Source organism: Manacus candei, unplaced genomic scaffold, assembly GCF_025592945.1.
Source record: "Manacus candei isolate 608988 ecotype Guabito, Panama unplaced genomic scaffold, ASM2559294v1 h1tg000017l, whole genome shotgun sequence".
Lineage (NCBI taxonomy): Eukaryota > Metazoa > Chordata > Aves > Passeriformes > Pipridae > Manacus > Manacus candei.
Genome location: NW_026138065.1, coordinates 9157468 through 9179465, shown reverse-complemented (window position 1 = coordinate 9179465; position 21998 = coordinate 9157468). Strand labels below are relative to the sequence as shown.

The following is a 21998-nucleotide window of genomic DNA, read 5'->3' as shown; positions in this document are numbered from 1 at the left end:
TCTAGATGAAAGAAGCCTAAGGTTGACAAAATGTTCCAAAAAATTATAGTAAAAATTATAGTAAAGACTTGTTCACCAATTACTCAGGACAGGAGAAAAAAATGTTTGCCTAAATTTCCATACGGTGGGATTTGCATTGGATATTAGGAAAAAAAAAACACAAAGAGAAGCACTAGAAGATACAAAGACTGTACAGTCTTCTTCTGTGGAAGATTTAAGAAAATTTAAACAAGCATAGGAAAAGCGGAGTTAAACATACTTGAACCTATTTGCCTACATGATTTTGGATTATACCATTTTACATGCCTGTTTTCAGCCCCCTGTTTTCATTATTCATCTTTACCAAAGCCTGGATCAAAGAGTGCATTACATCTTCCACTTCACTTGGAATAATAAATCACAAGAAAGGGTGTTCTCATGAAATGGAAGATGGGTAAATACTGAAAATGTTGTAAAGTTTTTCGGTATGCTCCTCCATAACCATTTTGCTCTCTGGTCTTTAAGGGTCATCACTTGATAATCTGGAGAAATCTTAAGATAGAATTCATAATTCCCTGTCCATGCACAGGGTATATCTACTATGAAAAATCTTTGTATAACCTAAACAGTATATAAAGTATGTCACTTGCACTAGTAGCATTCACAGAAATGCAACATTCTTACTAGGTTACTTTTCCCTTCCTGCTGAGTTTAAATTAATGTTTAAAGAAAAAAGACAGTAAAATTTATCATAATATTTTTTTAATGGATACTGGCCACATTTAATAACTTTAATTTTCAAGAATCAGAATAATTCAGAGGCTATATAGGCTTTATTAGACATAATTATATAAATTACTTTGCTTGTCAGACAGAAAAAACCTGAAAAACGGGAAAACAAATTGTGTCTGCTTTTACCTGGTTTGCATTCATAGAGGTCACAGCATTCCCCTGGTTTTCCTGATGCCTTAGAAACCAATATATTCAAGTAGCCGGGTTGGCAAACCTTCCTCAAGCAGCCTGCAGGATTACACACACAACGGCTTGGGAGTGGACAGCATTCACCAGGAGGAGCATAACCTTCAATCAGGATGGAATCTTCTGGACAGCGAGGAGAAAACTGGACCTCACAGCGGGCCTTGGAGCAATCAGGTTTCTCTTCTGAAAGGGAGAGAAAAATCAGCATGCCATATGTGTCAGTAAAACACTGTACCGAAGCTGTAAACACAAACTCAGCTAAAGCTCCCTTTCTTCTCTTCCCCCAAAACAGTAAAACAGCTGCTGCTGAACTGATTAGTAAAACTTATGGAATATACTTAAAAAAACTATAGGTATTTGCAAGATGACAGTTGCCTTACGAAGTATTTTACAAAATTCTAATTCGTACAATGTGCGTGACTGCTAAACCCACACAGCCTCAAGAACAACTGTGAAGCTACACGGTTGGTCGGGACATTTAGAAACAACTTGTCACATCATGTCAGCTCTGAAGTTCATACCTATACTTCAGTTTCTGAAGATTTTGGATTACGAGCAACTGATTTTAACTGATTGATTTATCAGCCTGGACTGAGCTTTCACTTATTCAAAAAGCTAGTTAAAAGTTCAACACCTAATATATTTGCAGAGTCCATACATTAGCAGAAGAGGATTTTTTCTGTACACACTCCCATATTCACATTAGAAGCATTGTTCCTATGTACTTTCACAGCTTTATCACTAAGAGAAGAGGTTTGACTATGGTGATAACAAGGTTTGATGATGATCCTTATGGGTCCCTTCCAACTCAGGATATTCGATGATTCCTCCATGTACAAGTACTTTATATTTTTTCTTACAAGCAACAAAGATTACTAGCTTATATGTGCTACTAGATAGAGTCATAACTCTGCTGTTATAGTTAAAAATCCCACTATTTCCATCTATCTTCAAAACAGCCTTGACTAGATACGTATTTTGCCTAGAACTTTAAATAACATTTGTAAGACCAATGTTTTTCTGAAACCTACCCTTATGTCTTATCTGCTTTATTAAACACTGTTCAGACTGAACATTACTGGTTAAAGAGGTTCACTGCAGAAAACTGTAAAAATAACAGATAACATACTAGTTTCAGTATTTTACTGATAGTCTTTAGTTTACGGATATAACAAAAGGCTTGATATTTTAGCTGTTAAAATTATTTTTGTTTTTCACTACATGTAGTTCAACATTTACAGAGAAGTGATAGAACTGCTGCAGTAGCAGCCCTTGTACTCATGATAAGACTCTTGATAGACTACTTGTACTCAAGATAGACCCTTAAATTCAAACTGTTCATTGATCTGCCTTAGCATTATGCATCCAGCAATCTTCTGATTTCCATGACTAACAGATAATCCCATTGTCATGCAGTCTCTCTCATGAAAAGATAAGTTTACCTACTATTTTTTACTTAACTGCAATCAGATATATGCATGTATCTATATGAAGATATGCATTTCCTTAAGGTGTGCTTGTACTTGATCAATGCAATTGGTCAAATCCAAACAATACAGATACAATTTGACCAATGCAATTGGCCAAATACAATAAAAACTGTGTTTGACTCATTTGGTCAACTTTCAGAATGGCAAGATTTGTCAGAAATGCATGTCAAACTCTTGGAATTCTGACTATTCAGGACTCTAGATATATCTCTTTTGAAGACCTATGCAAAGCCTACTGTTGGAGTTGGTAAGATCACTTAGCAAAAATATGAAAACAAGGATATATCATAATCAACACGTAGGACACATCAAAAAAAAGAAGAGAGAAATTTAAAGCAGAGAACCATGATAAGTATTTTTGTATGAAATGTTCACTCAGTGTTTCAGAGTTATCTTTGATAGTGTTTTCCATGTCATTGTGCCCAACGTAGTTAGTAGCAACAGAATAAATAAATAAAGCTAGCATCTCTTTCAGAGGAAATGGTTTAAACATAACCACCACCTTGCAAATATATGTTCATGTTTTAATACCACGTAACATAACACCAGTAGATATTCGGGAAACAAACTAAAGGCTTTCTTTTCAATCCAGTGTCACTATTACTTTTTTACTTCAGAGTCCTGAAAACCCTACTAATAACTCCGTATTAATACTAATGTAAATATCGTGCTTCCAAATTACATCTCAAACTATGTACATGTTGAAAAATTCCCTTTCCAGTATACAAATACAACTGAGCAACAGGAAAGTCAAATATATTAACCCAAGCTGGATCAGCCAACAGATAACTATCTTTCAGATTCCCAAACTCCAGCCCACAGCAGAGTCAAAAGCAGGTTAAGAAACTTTCTGCATATCATGATTTGATTCTTGATTTAGATGTAATTTTCCTTTATGGAAAAGAGCTACTGGTTGAAATGATATGTGGTCAGCCATAAATTAAGTGTTTTCTTGTACACTCCCTACTTCATATTTTTGAATGGAATCTTTATCTAAAACATGAAAATCCTGCAGCTCCAGGTCTGACATTACTATATGTTAGTTAAAACTTTAATCTGCTAGCATCATGCTACTGTAACTGCATCCTCAGTCCAGAACTCACTGCAATATAAGAAGGTGGGAGTTCAGTTTTACTGCATTTCAGTAAAAGCTGATGAGGGCTCCTCATTTTGATACCAACTTTGAATAAAAGAGACATTACTTTTAAGCAACCCATTCAGAAAAGTTTCAAGGTTTTTCTTCTTGTTATCTCAGCAAATGGCAAGATCTCTATCCACAGGGATTCATTATACTAAACTTGTTTACCTTTTCATTACTTCATCGAAGAAGGCATCAAAATTTAATTTGTTCTCAAAATAAATTACAAACATTAATACAGCCATAAATGTCACTGCTTTAGCCGGATTCCTGATTTAATTCCATTACATACAGCTATTTAAGATTTCATCAAAGAAGAAGAACTGTTTAATAGCTCTTTTTTCCTTTACTAAAAAAAATACTTCTAGCCCTTACAAAAGGGACACATAAGAAAACACATAGAACAAAATAATTAAAAATGCATCAACAGCCTCAAAAGACTGAAAGGCAGGGTAATGGCAAGCTGCATTCCACAAGAAAAACAACTGTGAAATCACTTGCCAGTGATATTTCTGCTAACTTTGCCCCTTTTATACACCAACAGACTATTTCAAAGCAGCTTCTCAATAGACCAAAGTAGATTCACAACAATAGCCTACTGCTTCTCTGTCAAATAGACATACACTATGAAGCACTGACCTGTCTCCCAGATGTTGTTTTAAGCTACTGTATATTATACAAATCAGGATCTTTGAACCAATGTCTTCTAAGTCAGACAAGGCATCAGGACTTAAACTCCATTTTATTATCTATTCTGTTAATAAATAAAATATAAACAAATACTATGTGTCCCTAGAAACAGGAGAACTTTTTTTCCAAAGTAGTGTATCGAACCTAAAAAATTAGACTTTTGAGCAAAGGGAGAACTATATAGATATGTGACTTACTATAAGATAAATTAATACAGCAAATATATACTCATTTCTGAATAATGAGGCATCTTAACAGACTACACTACAAGAAGATACATGTCACATTCCCCTCAACCATAGTGCAAATTCCTTCACAAGAACAATTTCATACAATCCTAACTGTATGGAAAGACAGAAGAATTATTATAGCAGATATCTGCTTTGGTAACTAAGAGGTTGTACTCAGGACACTTATCACACAATCTCCCTGCTCAAGCAGGGTCATCCTAGAGCACATTGTACAAGACTGTGCAATACCTCTTTGGGCAACCTGTTCCAGTGCTTGGTCACAGACATAGTAAAGTTCTTCCTCATATGCAGGTAGAATTTTCTATGCATCAATTTCTGCCCATTGCCTCTTGTCCTATTGCTTGGCATCACCGAGCAGAGCCTGGCTCCATCCTCTCAACACCCTTCCTTCAGATACTTACAAACATTGATGAGGTCCCTCTCAACATCTCTTCTCAAGGCTGAACAGGCCTAACTCCCTCAGCCTTTTCTCACCAGAGAGATGTTCCAGTCCCTTAATCATCTTTGTTGCCCTCTGATGGACCCATTCCAGGAGCTCCATGGCTCTTGTACTGAGGAGCCCAGAACCGGACACAGAAATCCAGATGTAGCCTCCCAAGGGCTAATTAGAAGGGCAGGATCACCTCCCTCAACCTGCTGGGAATGCCCTTCCTAATGCACCCCAAGATACCATTGGCCTTCTTGGCCCACAGCTTGCTGTCTACCAGGACCCCCAGGTCCTTCTCCGCAGAGGTGCTTTCCAGCAGATGGGTCTCCAGCCTGTGCATGGAGTTATTCCTCACCAGGTGCACCCCCTGTGCACGGGGTTATTCTTCACCAGGTGCAAGATCCTGCATTTGCCTTTATGGAATTTCACACGGTTTCTGTCTGCCCATCTCTCCAACCTGTCAAGTTCCTTCTGAAGGGCTGCACTCTGACGTATCGGCCACTCCCCTCAGCTTTGTGCCACCAGCAGGTTTTCTGAGGAGTCATCTGCCAGTTCATCCAAGTCATTGATGAATAAGCCAAACAATACTGGGCCCAGTATCCACCCATGCAGGACACCACTAGTGACAGGTCTCTAACTGTGCCACTGATCGCATTTTCTGGGATCTGTTCAGCACCTCACTGTCCACTCATCCACTCCACACTTCCAGAGTTAGCCCTAAGAGGCTATTGTGAGAAAGTGTTGAAAGCCTTGCTGAAGTAGAGGAAATGGAAAAAAAATATAGAACTTAATCACATTTCAGTCTCTCCTTTAAAAAAAATGAAAGCATTAACAAGGAGAACAATCAGTTGTCACGGATGCATCCATCAAGTTTCTCATAAAAGTCTGAACTGATAACCTACAACCCACAAAGAAAAACTTAAATGGCTGCAAACACCGCCTTTATGTTCCAAAAAGGAGCATTTCAGATAGCTACACAAAGAACAGAAACTATCAGTTGGTTTTCTGACGGGGTTTCTCTGTGGGACGCATTCTCTTTATAGCCTTTCATCAAACACCATTGATGCTGGAAACATTTTGGTATCTCTGACACCTCAGAGCCCACAAAGGATCTCTACACAGTTAGAGTCTGGATCAATCAAGCTTTTACAAACTACCTATTCTGCAACAGAGAATTTTTTTAAGAAATTCAGAAATGTATCTGGAAATATAACATTTTTCATAAACTGAACACAATCCAAACAGGAAAACTGACATTTAGATGAATTCCAAATAAGACTTCTATCCTCAGAAACAAACTTAATCCCTATTCTAAAAGGCTGCCCTACAGATCACTTAATATAAAGTTCTTCAGTTTAACAGTGACAGTGCAAGTTTTAGGTATAAATTACTACTGGTACCAGTTTTGCATTTCAAGACAAACTTTACTTTCTGTAGGTCTGAAGGATCAGGCTTCCTTGCTGTTACTTTGCAAATAGGCTGCAAAAAGAACCTGCTGTTATCGAGCCCATGATAGAGGACACCCTACAACTACCAAGAATCATCTAAGTTACAATGTATAACTGAAAAATAACAGCTGACTAAGTTACAATGTACTATGTGCTTTAATATTAAGACAAGGATCATTCACTTAAAAAGTCAGGATGCCTCGAAAAACTTTCACATTTTTATCTCAGAAGTGCACAGAAAAGTTCAACATCTCAGAAGTCAAGGCATAACAGCATTCAAACTGACTTTTCACTGCAACCACAGTATATTTGTTATAGAGTGCATGGGGGGAGAAAAGCAATCTTCAAATGATAGAACAATAAGAAAGAAATTAAGATATGGATTTTTTTTCTTTCCATTAACTTTAGAAAGAATGTCTCATAAAGCAACAGATATAAAGCCAGAACTTTCACAAAGTTTCTCCATATCAAAAATTAATACGTATTTTTAAAATTATGTTTACCATACAATGTTATTATGGGGAAGTGGAGGTATAATGGCGAGTTAATGAAGTCGAAATGTTGAAAGTAATGCTTTCTCTGAGAGAAGGCAGCTTCTTTACCTTCCTGAAAGGTATTACCACAATACTCAAACTGGATACTAGTTTGGATATATTTTTATTAAGACAGTCACTGAATATAGGAAGGGGTTTTTTATTTGTTTTGTTAAAGCAGAGTAGTTGTAACAAAACCCAAACAAGCATACACCACCCCCACTCTCATCTTTGTTAATACCAAAGCACTACAGAAATAAAAATGGCTCCTCAATAAAAATTAAACACTTCGCTTTCACCTCTGTTTCAAATTCTTTTCCTTCATTATGTTTGCATGCTCTGCTTTGACACGCAGAGAAAGTACATGCCAAGTTTATTTAATGAGAAAAGCAGAACAGTTAAAGCATTGGTTAGTACAGTGAAAGGATCTTAAGTAATAATCTAGTGTGGGAGAAATAGAGAAGAAAAGCCCCAATAGGGGTGGGAGGGTCTTCTCATTCTTCAGGTGAAAAAGAACAGATCCATGCTTCTCATGAAACCATTTCAGAGAGGGATTTTTATCATTTTGTCAAAGTGTCATGGGATGCTGTTACTTGGTGGTCACCATAGAAACAAGGACAGAATGTTTTATCCGAGGAGGGGGCTGAAGAGAACTATCAGATTCGGATTCAAACACTTCCACTGAGATATTTAAACTGTTCTACACCTGCTTCTTTAAAACCAAGTTTTTAATACGTACACATACGGATATACACATATGTACGTACACACAGATAGAGGGAATGTGTTGTTTTTTTCTGTTACGTCCCTACAAAGAATACAGAATAAGAAGCATTTTGAAATAGTCAGCTTCATATGTTATTTTCCAGAGCAGTTCAAAACAGAATGTTTCATCAAGATGAACATTTTGAATGACTAAGCAAAGTAATGCACTACGGTTGGCAAAGGTGCTTTGAAGGCACATGTTGTTCAGCTTTGCATTTTTGTTTCACTGTAACCAATTTTTGTGAAATCTAGGCTAAAATACAGCCACTTTTACTGTACAGTCTTTGAAATACATTCCAAACAATAGGCATACTGTATTGTTATACAGTGACAGGAAGGAAATATTAAAAGGATTAGGGATAAACAAGAAAAATGATTACCCAGCTGAAGCAGTCAGACAGACAGGGATCGATATTGGAATGCAAAATACCCAAAAGGATTTTAGAGAATCAAAAGGGCAGTTATAGTAGATTAAAAAATGAGATTACCTTACACATACAATATGCACAGTACTGTATACGGATGAACTGCTACAAATAAAAAAAAGGAACTACAGTCTGACCTTTTACCTAAAACTGAACTTTATTTAAAATCAATTCTGTTTTCTAAACAAGTCTTGCTACACTTTTCAGCATTCTGGCACTCTCGGTTTTATGTACTACACAGTGGGGCAACCTATCTAACCCATATTATATATTATCTTCTTGTAATATAACAACAAGAGCCTGCAACTAACTTGGGTTAAAAAAGTCACACGCAAAAAGACAGTCGTAGATACCAGTTGTATGAAACATGCACTCATTAATACTCATCTTTGCAACATGGTATTCAATATAGATTTGCCAAAGACTTTCCATTTCAAGGACTAAATAACCAGAAAAAAGGGTTATACCGCTCAAAAAAGACAATAATCCCATTTGGATAGCAAAGCTATTACAATGTTATAATTCCAATTCCCGAACTAGTTTCTATTCCTATACTAAAAATATTAAAAAGAAAGGTGCTAACTCAAAATAAAACAAACAAAACCCCAAACCTCACACCAGAATTGCAAACAATCCTGAACCCAGACTGCTGTCTTCCAAAGGAAGAGTTAACAGACTCAATGACGACCTGTCAGACACCTGCATCTAAATGCAAATGCGAGTTCTATAAAACTAATAATGTCTGGGGCTGTAGTTACATTTGGGTTCAGACCTCCCAGCTCACAGCATTCCTCTGTTAGCTTTAGAAACAGTCAGGTCTTGAAAACTCAAAGGTAGTTTTACTTTTCCTCCATTTAATTAAAAACCTGCTTTCAATGGGTATGCATTAGCTTGACACCAACAAGTTAATCCAAATCAATAATGGACAACATTAGCTGACAGAACTGGACATAAGCCCAGTTCACTGCACAGAACACAGAGGAAGGTGTGCCATCCCAGGGGCAGGATCCGGTTTTATTGTTAACTGCACTGCTTTCAATAGCAATAAAGCACCTTTAAACTTCAGTAGTGAAAATCCTCCAGAAGTTAGTTGGAGAGATGAGCAGACAGCTAACTACCTGCAATCAGATTAACAGATGTGTTGCCTCTAATGTAAAAAAAATAAAAATTTAAAAAGTGTTTTCAATACTGTTATGATTGTTATAACACTGTACATTGTGATTTCTCTGTATAAGAGAGGCTATTATACTGAATGAATGGTACTACTCCTACTATTGTTCAATCTCTTTATTGGCAAAACAACTGAAAATTCCAAAGGAAGGAAGAGTATGTAAATAGTAATGAGGTGATCTCAACTAGAGATTCAAGACTTTAAAGAATATCAAATCATTTTGGAAGTAAACCAAAAATGAAAACACTAAATTTGTAATCAGTATAGACTTCAACAACATACAAAAATGTACATCAGTAATAAATTTACCTAAAGAAGAAAGTATTATTTATTACAACAGTATATTCAGCTGTGAAAACAAAAGTAATGCTGAATGAGTACCAAAATGATGATAAAGTACAAGTATTTGGAACAATTCTGCTTCATACAGCTTGAGAAAACAATATAAGTTAGTTGATATTGGGAGAAATAATCATAAGCATTCACTGAAGGAGAAGTACTGCAACACACATCTGCGACAGGGAGGAAGGGATTTGAATTTGAGGACATACTGTCTACCTCACAAAGGACAAACCTCTGGAGGCAGCTCAGGATGTAAGGAGTACCAAACAACTCGCTTTACCACATAATCACACCCAAAGTAGTAGTCTCAAATTGCTGTTTGCTTCCTAATCGGTCTATAAACATAAACATAACAAGAACCCAGAAAACACTGCATCACTTGCATTTGCAATAAATGCAAACTACAATAAAAATAAAAACATGATTTTACAAAGAATAAGAATTCACACATGTATGAAGCTAGCAGTTCAGATTGAACTGCAGGCAGGACAAGTTTTCTAGAGCTATGTTACAATAGCAACTGAGTTGTAAACATTAACTTAGAAATGAGGGGTTTGATATTCAAAGAAATGCAATATTTTTTTTTCCAGTGAAATTGAATCAACTCCTGTATGCCCTTCAGTATTCTGTTTTGGTATTTTAATAAAAATAAATTTAAGATATGTTTTATTTTAGTTCTCTCTGATATTTTTTAATGTTGAAAAAACCCACCAAAACCCTAAAAGCCAAGGCCACACACAGTAATGCAAGGGCCTAAATGCCTTAAGATACTTCTGGCAAGTAAACTCCATTATGCAAACTAGTTTTCCTAGCTATTATGTTCAGAATGCCTCTGTCTGTTTCTTACCAGCTTAACCTCTGTTTCTTAGAACCTTAAGCACATATTTTTAAAATTCTCTCACAAAAACACTCAAGATGCTTAATTATCAGGAAAATCAACGCTGTTCAACATTTTGTTCTTCTCTTTACTAACCTAAGATACCACAGTCATCAGAAACTACAAAGAGAAGTTTCCTTCTTTTAGGTAAGGAGAAAGTGACCGCTTCCAATGGTGAAGGCCAATACCCAAGTGTTTCAAGACATTTTCACACTCTAACTGCTATGGTTCATCTCTCTTGACTTCTCTGGGTTGACTTCTTCCAAAGTTCTTCAAAATACCCTGTCTAAATTTAGAATTTAAACACATTTCTATTATATAAGGTTTCCATACAACCAGAGATCTTCCTGAATTTTTACTTCTTTTTCTTTATCTTTTTTTAACATTAACATTTCTGTTAAATTTGTCTCCCTAGAACCAACTACTGTAACTGTTTCTTTGCAATTAATCAGTTACCAAACCTGCATAGTTATGGAATAAAATTTCTATGCATTACTTAGGACAACAGAAAAAAACCTCTACCCATAATAAGAAATATGACAGCAAAGCAAAAGGGGACAGAGTAAATTTTTATGTAAAAATTTTTGGTGTCTTGCAATGTAGAGATTCTACAAACTTTTTACCATGATTCCATTTACCAGAAAAGTTGTCAACATGAAGGAATTTAAACAGTCCTCCAGAAAAAGCAGGTATCAGTTTTTATCAGATTTATTTTTGCAGAGAAATGACACTTAACAAAACTCCAGTTAAAAGCATTTCACTGAATACGGAAATGGTGGATATTCCACACATAACATTATCTTTCCTCCAAAGACTAAGTCTTCTAATAAGTTGCCATATCTGTCACTAATGCATAACCATCCCTCAGACTAAAGACCACACAGAACTAGAGTATGGGAAGGGTAAACGAGTTGCTCCACTCTGCAATACTGCCACACAAAACTCCATGCAAGAAGCCAGGTCAGCTTTAAGACAAACTGAGAATCTTGAAATATCCACAGTCGTTATTCCTCAAATAGTCACTAAACAGGTCCCTGCACAGGGCTATGCAGGTGCATAAATAAAACATCTGACGATACCAATTAAACACAGCTTCACGTCCATCACACATTAAATGCTACTAGATATCACCACCCTCTTACAGCATCCCTTATTCTACCTCAAAGCAACAACATCCCACAGAGAGAATTAAATGTCAAAACTACAAAAAACCATAAAGTCAGAGTTTACACAGCACTGAGCTTCTGTTAACACTAGTACAAGTATGTTGCTGACTGCAGTAGTCATTAAACTTGGACCCCTCTGCTTCGAGCTGGATGAAAGCCAACACCTTTTATTACAAACAAAAGACAGCAAGTCTGGAAAGAGACCAACAATCCTATGCCAAATATATAAAAATAATCTCTCAATTTCAGTATGTTGTTGGCTGCAACATTCTTCAACTAGATTCAGTTTCTGATCTCATTTGAAGCATACACTTGTGTATTACATACCTGGAAAGTTTATTTCCAAGAGCAGCTTAAAGGGGAATGATCTAGATGACTGCAAGTATGGTAATCTGTTTTTCCCCAAGTGCACTGTTTGGATTACTTTTTTTAATCATAACTAGTAAAGTGTACCACAAATTACCCTGGCTCAGACATTTTTTCTGATTCTTTACCCCCTGCTTTTCTTATTCTTTCTTCTTCATTTATCTTTCCTCTTAAAATATCCAGGGTTTTTTATGTCCTCTTTAAAGCAAACCTCAAAAACTCTTTACTTCACATCTTTTCTAACGTGTCTTTCTTACTATACATCTCCATAAGTACAATACACAGCAACATGGTTTGTGTAACAATCTACCTTAATATAAAATACTATTTTCTCTTACACATCAAAGATAAGCATATTTGTGGTATTTTGCATACCATGACACAACTAGAAAAAGAACAAACTAGGAAGTTCAGATGCAGAAGTTTTAAATTAGAACAGTTTCTTTGGGCACTTTGGCTAAGCCTCAAATGCAGATTAAATTTACAAGCACTAAAATGCAGATTACATACCTTTGTGGAACATTATGCATAGTGACAGAAGCTACTGACAGAAAACTGCAGATAAAATTGTACTTAATAAGTAAAGTGAAGCAAATTAATATTATTTCCATTAAGATTCCTATGATGGCACCCCTTGCACAGGTTTGGGATTCAGTCACCCCCAAAGCCATTTTTAGATCAAGTTTAGTGCAATGCATGGCACAAGAATTGACATGCTCAATCTACATTAATCTTACATATAAAAGTTTGCAGCAAACATGCTAGTTAGAATTTTAATTGGGAACTGTTGCAAACAGAATAATTCTACTGCTTGAACTAGACTAATAAAAATAGATGAAGAAAAGAGTTGAGGTTGCTAGCAAACACTAGGAAGTCATATCTCAACAGATGCAATAATCCTTACAACCATGATCCTGCAGTGATCATATAAACTCACACTATACATTTAAGAATTTCCAAGGTTGAGAACTCATTCCTTCATATAGAACAAGTTGAGAACTGGCACTGCAGGAGTCAGCAAAGCCTGAGCAGTGCTGACCAGGTGTCATGGCTTAGGGCTGGTATTGCCCAATTTAATACTCCCACTAAAAACCAGGACACCGCTCCCCCTCCCTCCTCCTATTGGAGGCATAAAAGACAAAGATCATGAGTTAAGAGCAATTTACTGGAAACAGCAATGAGACAAGAAAACGAACAGTAACAGCAACAATATTAATAAGAAAAGATATAAGACACTATTCACACAGAAAAAAACCCCAATAATAGACAACATCAAAGGCTCCCTGCACCACGTTTTCTCGATCAGAAGGAAGCTCTTCTCCCTGGAAGAGAGTGCCTTTTCCCCAACCCCAGCAGTGATGTGAGGTGGTGCCCATGCCCCCTCCCAGCTACCACAAAAAAAGTAATCCTGTCCTTGCTGAAAGCAGGACACCAGGAAAGCCTGTTCAACAAAATAACAGCAGAAAGCAAATAACCTTATCAAATACCACAGACACTGATGCTTACGCATCTCAAAGCGAAGATTTCTTTCCCCCTATTTATATTTATATAAAGAGAAAACAAAATCTAGTATTAAATGATGAGGTGTCTCGCATGACACTTAAGATGTCGTGTGACTCCTCCACAGTACACCTCAATGAACTGTAAATCAGCAGCACCTAAATGAGAAAGAATAAAAAAATGCTTCTCTACTCTCAAAACTCTTTAGTTAAAGCAATTGGAGGTGCTAATTGTTAATGAAGGTAGTATTAATGAGGTGATTTTAAAGGAGACTTTTCATTAGCACAACTCAAAATGCACACACTTTTCGACAAAAAGAATAAGGTGCATAACATACCACTGAGTATTACTGCTGACAAGCAATTCTCCTCTAATCTTTCTTCTGATCTATGCAATGAATGCACTTTCTCAGCATAGAATAAATACTTGTTTTCATGGAGCTCTGGATCAAGACATACTAAGAGTTATCAGAAGTCTCTGCAATATAAGCATGCAGGAAACACAAGTTTAAGTAATACTAATATCTCAAAAATGGTAAAATAGGATGCAAATAGGTCAGTTCTGTCATCTGCATGCCTTCTGAAGTATGCCTCCAGAATCTCATCAGCATAAAAGAGTAATTGAAATAAAACAGTAGAAAGTTAAAAATTTCCACTCTAAATTTCTTACCACATGCATAGCTTCCCCACACACTGTGACCCACTAATGCCTTAGGTGAATGCTTGAAAGGAAACAAAGCTAGAAAGTTTAATAAATCTCTCACATAATTAACTTGCAGTACTGATTCTAACCTTACACTTAACCCAGCTGATGTCCTATAATATAGGATTTTAAATATCACTTTTAACACACTAACCTTCTCCACTTTCACACAATTTTCCTGAATTATGTTGTAGATTCCAAGACATTTTAAAATATATTTAAGCACCAACTATTTTGGAAAAGAAAGCTAAAAAGATAAAATTAAACTGAATAAATTTCATGTTCAGGCACAATTTCTATTATGTTGCAAAACAAGCAAAACTTAGATCACACATAAAAGTGGGCAGTAGGACAAGCTTAAATAACCCGTAAATGCGCAGTTTAAGAAATGCGAAATCAATGTCTTTGGAAGTTAATTATTTATGTTTCAAGATTTAAGAACAAATCTTCAGTTAGCATAAATTGTTCTAGATGCTTGACTTAGTAAGGATTTAAAAATACTTGTGTGTATTTATACTGTCTCATGACTTGCACATAACAACATGGTAACTAAGAACACTGACTTAAAACAAAAAAAAAAAAATCAAAAAACAACAAAACCATCCCAACAAACAAAAAATCTCACCTCCAAACAAATTTTAAAAAATGCATCACAAAAATAGAAGAAAATGCACAGAAACATACCAAAGGAACAGAGAGGTTTATATAACTAACTGGCCAAACCCAGAGGCATCAAATGTATATAGAAACGATACTCCAATGCACAGAAAATTCAGAAGACTTAGGACCAAATTTTAGTACCACATTTAACTGGACTGAGTTTCTTTCTATTCCTAGTTTCAGTAATTCAGACAAGCCATTTTGGTCATTTCACTCCCCAATTTACCATCCATTTTATCAACACAATTGCTTCATAAGTGCAGGGGAACTTGTTCCACATGTGATATCATGCTTCATGCAACACACAATCCTTTTTTCAGTTAAGATTCCTAGATGCTACAAAAAAAGCCTCCAGAAACATTCCAACCAAAAATACCCCCAACTTTTTAATATGTATCTGAAAATGCTATACAGCTGCTAGAAATTCTGAATATTCAAGAAAAAAAATGGCAGTTTTTCTTCAACAGGAAAATTGCTTCTGAGGATTCATCCTTTACTAGATTCAGCTGAAAAGAAGGTAACACAAAGTACTATCAAATGCACATTCACTGATCAGTCACTGGCAAGTAGTTGTGAATTGCAGTTTTGCAAAGAAACTTCCATTTACCCAGTGTTTGGTAATCAAAATTCACACTAAACCAAAGTATGATGTGTCCATTTTTCTTCTTTAAATTAACACTTAAGCCCTAAGCTATAGACTCACATGCAGTTAGACAGTTTGCTAGAATCATATTATTCTTATTGGAACAAAACACACTTCAGTTAATCGTTACCGAACAAGTTTTTCAAAAGGGAGCTGCTTCAAAGAAAAGGTAGAAGAGCCAACACTGTCCCAGCAGTGTTTTACTCTACAGAGTAAATTTTCAAGCTGTCTCAAATGAATAATAAGAAAGAAGATACAGATATAGGAGGTACAGACAGCAGCAAAACCAACTGCAGAGTAAGAAGCAGGCAATGTATTAATGTCTCATAGAAACTACCTGTTCCAACTGTCATCACCCAAAGAAACACAAAAACAAACCCTAGCAGATAATAAGCAGTCCAGAACTGCTCTCAAGAATTATAAGCGCTACCAAGTAAAATTTCTGAGCATTTTCCCTAAGGCAAGTAATTTCCAAACTGTCAAACCAGTTCTGAGACCCTCCATCACTTTTAGTGAGGATCTATCCTTTCCTTACTGCAGGGTAATTCCAGTCCAAATGGACATTTTGAGGTCATCTGGTCCCATCCCTACTCTGGGCAAGGCTGATGCTGGCTGGTCAGCTGTTCAGGTCCAAGTGAGTTCAGACAACCCTGAAGATGGTAATTCTACCTCCTCTCTGAGAAGCTTGTCCATCTGTTAGATGGTGGGATGTGCTTTTTGAGGGTAATCTAACTGGTATGTTACTTGTTGTAGCTGATGTCCAATACTTCTTATCCTTCCACTGTACTCCTTGGTGTATAGCACCTAGCTATAGCTCTTCTCTGTAACCAAACAGGAGGCACCTGAAGATAGCAACAAAGTCCCTTCTGCTGCTTCCTTGTCTTTAGACTGAACTAAAAGTCTCCTGCATGCAGAACGTGATCCCCAGCCTCCTACTCAAGCATCTGTCTTGCATTAGGGATCCCAAAGCTGAACCTGTGCTGCAGAGATGATGTGAAGTGCCCACCCGGCTCTGCTGGCCGCGCTCCTGCTCGCAGGCTGCAGTTGTCCGCCTTCACCGCCAGGGCACACTGCTGACTCGCCATCCGCCGCCTGCACTGACAGAGCCCTTGTCACGATAAACCACCGCTCCTGCCTGCGACAGGCACGCTTCTTCCCTGGACAAGTTCTCATGAGGACAGAAAATCTCTACAATGAGTAACACAGTGCCCCACTGTGGGTTTTTAATTATGAGTAAAACATTTTAAGGTAGATTTTCCATCCTATCATTGCCACCAGCCAAATAGAAACTTCAAAGTCTTTAATTATTTTACTTTTGAGATAGACGTTTATGACCAACAAATGTGATAATGGAAGTTCAAAGACATGTATTTTTGATCTTAGATTCAGTTTTTATCCTCTCTCCATCTCAGTTATGTCTCCTGAAGCTGTTCAAACGTTCAGGAGTAGCACAGGTGCACAGACTGCAAAAAATAGAAATTAATTTTTTCCACAAATTACTACTGCAGTGGGGAATTTATGTGCTCCCCATCTCTTAAATTGTGACCTGAATTCAACTTTACCTGTAGTAGACAAATCCTGAATAAAAAAAGAGGAAATTTTCAGAGTACTACATTTTGTTTACTGCTCTATTAATAGAGAAGTATTTGTTATTTTTTTAGGAATTCCAGCTTGTTTGGGCTACAAAGGAAATAATCCTGTCTAACATTTTGTAATCTAGCCTTTGCAGTTTGGTATGCAACATAGTCTCCACATATTTTGATCAGATGCTCTTTTCTGCCCTTAATTTAAATATTAACTTTGAACTTAGCTTAATTTGTTAGGTAAGAGAGAGCAATATGGACACTAATGTGCCCATAAGTTCCCTTATGTTAATATGTTCTTCAATAATTTACTGACTTGATTTGACTTAAGGGGATAGTGCCAGAAGCACTAGGGTGAGTTATGACAACCTTCCCTCTCATCTCAGCATTGCTATTTCTAGTAGTTAAGCATAGGGTGCAGGGAGGTATGCTGTTGTTCAATACAATTCTGTACTGAATAACAACTGAGGAAAAACAATAGTACTCCCCCCCTCAAATTCCAAGTCAAATTTTCCCCAAATATTTAATATAAACTTAAATTACCCCAGAAACTCATCTGCTTCCAAGCAAAAAAGCCTGAGACCTAGGAGGCTGGCATAGTCTAAGAGTTATATCCTCCACCTTCACTCAGTCACTGCAGCCCCTCTTCAGATGCCTGCTCTTGTCCAGGCAAGTCTGAAAAGACTACAGCCTTGTTTATACAGGTCAAGTAGAAGGCACGTCCCAACATACCAAACTTTGATACAACAGGTTACATTCTTCCAGCTAAACACACCCTTCTTCACTAACAACCAGTCTTGCTATCACAAACTTTTGATTACATTGAGGTTTACCACACATGTTGTGGTAAATCAAAATGACCAACAGAATAGCTAGACAGATATGTATTATTTATAGCTACACTGTGTTTAACTAGTTTAATGACTAGCCTACAGTAACCTTGTCTTCTAAGAACCCAACATAAGAGAGCAAGACTTACAGTAAAAAATAATTTTCATTTCTACTACAAAGCCCTTTGTCAAGACGTGGTTGTGGAAAAACACTGGAATAAAACAAATACACTTGTATTCATACTCATGGTCACAGCTTTGTGTTGCCCTGTAATACCAGTCACATGGATGCTCCAATAGTGGATGCAGTTATTATTACAACACATAGCATTGTAGTAATCATCTTAAAATAAAGTTGCACAGTGGCCAGCAGTAAATGGGTGACATTTATTATGCTAACAAGGCTCAGATGCTATAGCTACATCCCTTTTGAGGTTCAAGAACACTATCATGTTACAGTTAGATAAAAATAATGATCTATTTTACAATGGTGTAAAATGAAAATTATTTTGGTAAATTTTTAATACCTCTGTTTCTTTCAGAGATTTCAAGTATTGTTTTTCTTTATATATATATAATAAATTAATACATTATTATAATATCTAATATAACTGGTGTACTAATATATTTTTATTTTTATACATACATTAAATTCAGATCTGTATACTGAGCAAGAGTAAATGGGTAATGCATCACTTAAGAATAAGAACACTGGAACCTGTTATGTTCCCTTTTAGAGTTAGAAGTACTTGCAATTTTTTTGGTTTTGTTGTTTTTTAAATAGGAAATAAATACTCCTTGGACTTTAAAAGAAAACTTACTGAGGACATATTGACAGCACACTAGAATCTTGTATATTAAAAATAAACACTTTGCATATTAAGCAATACCTAAACATCATCTTTCAGCATTTGTCTGTATGGAGTAGAGAGATTTCAACTCTAGCAGGCTCACTGCAGTCTCAACTTCACTAGAGGGATTCAATTTCATGAGCAGTAGTATGAAACAAATAGATTTCTGTAATACTTTAGATGCCAGAATAAGAAGTCAAAGTGCAACACAGAAGTAAACTGTCAAACCTAACAGGAATATGGTGAAGTCTTCAAATACACAAGCAAACTCTCAGAGCACACAACATGCAACTGGCAGATCTTGAAAGCATGTGAGAGTCTAGATTACTACTTCACATTAACTTCAAATGTTCAACAACTAGCCAAACCTTTCAAGACTTCCTTTTGATAAACCTTCCTAAATGAACTGAGAACTGAAGTTATGTCATGGTTTTATCCCAGTAGGCAGTTTAGGCACCACACAGCCACCGGTTCACTGCCCACCCAGCAGTGGGGTGGGCAGAGAATTGGAAGGACAAAAGCACAAAAACTCATCAGTTGAGATAGAAACAGCTTAATAAGGTAAAAAGGAGAAGTGTAAAAAGAATAAAAACCCCTCAAACAAAACCCCCACAAATGGTGCAAAAAACCCACAGCTGTTCATCAACAGCCAACTGATATCTCCAGCCACTCCTGGAGAAATGGCAATGCTGGCAAACCTCCCCATGTTTTGTTGCTGAGCATGATGTGGAATACCCCTCTGAGCAGTTGGGGTCAGCTGACCCGGCTGTGTCCCCTCTCAACTCCTTGTGCTCCCCCAGATGACTTGATAGTGAGGCAGCACAAGAAGCAGAAAAGGCCCCAACTCTGTGTAAACACTGTTCAGCAATTACTAAAATAACAGTACATTATCAACACTATTTTATCACAAATTCAAAACATAGCCCCATACAAAGTACTACAGAGAAAAATTAACTTCACCCCATTCTAAACTAGGACAAGGTAACACCAGAACTCGGCTTGCAAGGTTGTATCCCACTGAATGCAAACACAGGTTACAGCTTTACCCACCCTGAATACACCTTTTAAGAGATTAACCTTCTCTGGTTATTCTGAGATATTCCAAGAAAATTAGAATTTAGTTAAATACTGTATTTTCCTATTAGAGGAATGTTTTCCCTGCCGACTTAGTTGGTTTCCAGACCAATTCTATCCATGCTAGTTTATGCATTTCTAAGCCCTACTACTGTTGCCTAGTAAATAATAAATGCAGAAACATTTTACTCCATGACAGAAACAGTAAGAGTTCTAAAAACATATAAAATACAAAATGCATCTACAGATCCTTCTGAATGTAACTTTACATGTAACCCATGAATTCAAGGACTCTTGATCCAACACTTCTTTTAGAAAGTTGCATTTATGTTTAGAATAGAATTTGCATCATTTGGAACTGTATTAATTCATGAATAAGAAGGGTATTTATTACATTCACCATAGATTTACAATGCTTGTAAATATTTTCTAATGATAAAACCTTGCAAGATAGAGGTTTCTATCTGGACCAACACTACAGTGAGTCAAGACCTAATTTGCTTAGTAAGCAAATGATAAATACATGAAATCTGTCAATTATTCCAAGCTTGGATTGCAGAGACTGAAGGTACAAAGACACAAACCTTTGCAGATCTTCCTTCACATCTTCTCTTCAAACACCTGTCCTTATCACTCCCCCATCTGTTCTAGTTCTTCCTTTCTGAACTCCTCCCATTTCCTCATCCCAGTCACCTCATGTTTAAAATTTCCTAGTCCTCTCCCTCTTCCCTCCCCTTCTTCAGATCCCATCCCTATTCCATTTAGTTAAAACAATCTCTTTCCACACATTGTCCAAGTGCGAGTAGAGAAGAGCCCAAAAGTCTGTCCTTGCTTTCAATCCTTACACCTGACAGAGATACAAGACTGCATGAAATCCTCCTTTGCCTTCTCATGTCCAAAAGCACACTGAATCCTCAGAGAATTAAAACGGGAAAAGTTTTTTCTTAAATCTCTACTGAACCTTTGCAAACATTTTCTGAATGGTTTATATCCCGGCCAACTAAAAGCAATGTCTATTTTGACAGATAATGCCATATCAAAACGTAAAGAGACAGCTGATAAAAGAAAGAATATAATGAATACAGATTCTCTACCAGTTATCTCCAAGTAGAAAAATCACCGGTGCCAAAGTTAAATTTGAGGTACAGAGTTGTTCTGAGAAAGCACTGCAGGAAGCTTTTGGTGGTTTAGGTTCTTTTAGGGTTGGTTTTGTTCTTCTGTTTTTTTTTTAAGTAATGAACATTATACCATACTCAATAAAAAAACCCAAAGAAAACAAAACCTAAACTGATTATTTGCTCTGGGATTGTACTTTGTTGTTCTTACTTTGGTTTTAAATCATCCAGAAGCAGATGTAGCAAGAAGCAATTCACTTTACATGTTTGAAGTCCAGCAATACGCTACACATTTAAAGACAAAAACATTTAAATTGCTAAACTATCTCAACACCAGTCATAACTCCCTCCCTCCCTATCTCTCTCACGTGGGAAATGCCACCAAAAACAGAAGAGCAGAGCAACGACCAGGGCAGCTTTGAAAGTCTTTTTGTCCTGTACCATACAATGCACATAGAAAGAAACACGCCTCATCTGTCATCTTAAGACTTTTAAGTGATACATTTACCTAGGTTTAAAGGCATACATGCAGAAACAAAAAAATTAGAACTCATCCTTAGCTGGAAAGTAGATTTGACACACACAGTGAAACAACAGACAGACAGAACCCAGCAATTTTCTAAATACCTTTTGGAGACAGTAACATAACTGAGAGGGCTAGTAACACCAAATTTGCACCTGAAACTTGATATAAAACAGGGTCCTGACCGAGTCACTAACATATAGAGAACTAAACACCCAGTGTACTTGCAGACTGTTTCACACAGCATGGCTGTACCAAAACCCAACCACATTAATGCCCTAATGGTATAATCCACTAAAATTCAGGCAACTTTGGTTGTTGCTGGTTCTCTTGACTTCATCGGTATCATGCTACCAAAGTTACCCATAGTGCTTACACACATGGACCACTCTTTCTGAGACAAATGTATGAAAATGTTATGCTTTTAGTAAGTACTTTATAACTGCCATATTGGTTCAGCAACAAACTGAA

General features: G+C 36.7%; 1 protein-coding gene across 2 annotated transcripts in view; it reads right to left on the bottom strand.

The window, feature by feature from the left end:
- The window catches only part of CRIM1 (cysteine rich transmembrane BMP regulator 1), a 168505-nt gene that overhangs the window by 85116 nt on the left and 61391 nt on the right, over window positions 1-21998 (bottom strand). For both annotated transcript variants that reach the window (XM_051783312.1, XM_051783313.1), the window contains exon 3: window positions 898-1140. In XM_051783312.1, coding sequence (XP_051639272.1) covers window positions 898-1140 — 243 coding nt within the window. The remainder of the gene's footprint in view (window positions 1-897; window positions 1141-21998) is intronic.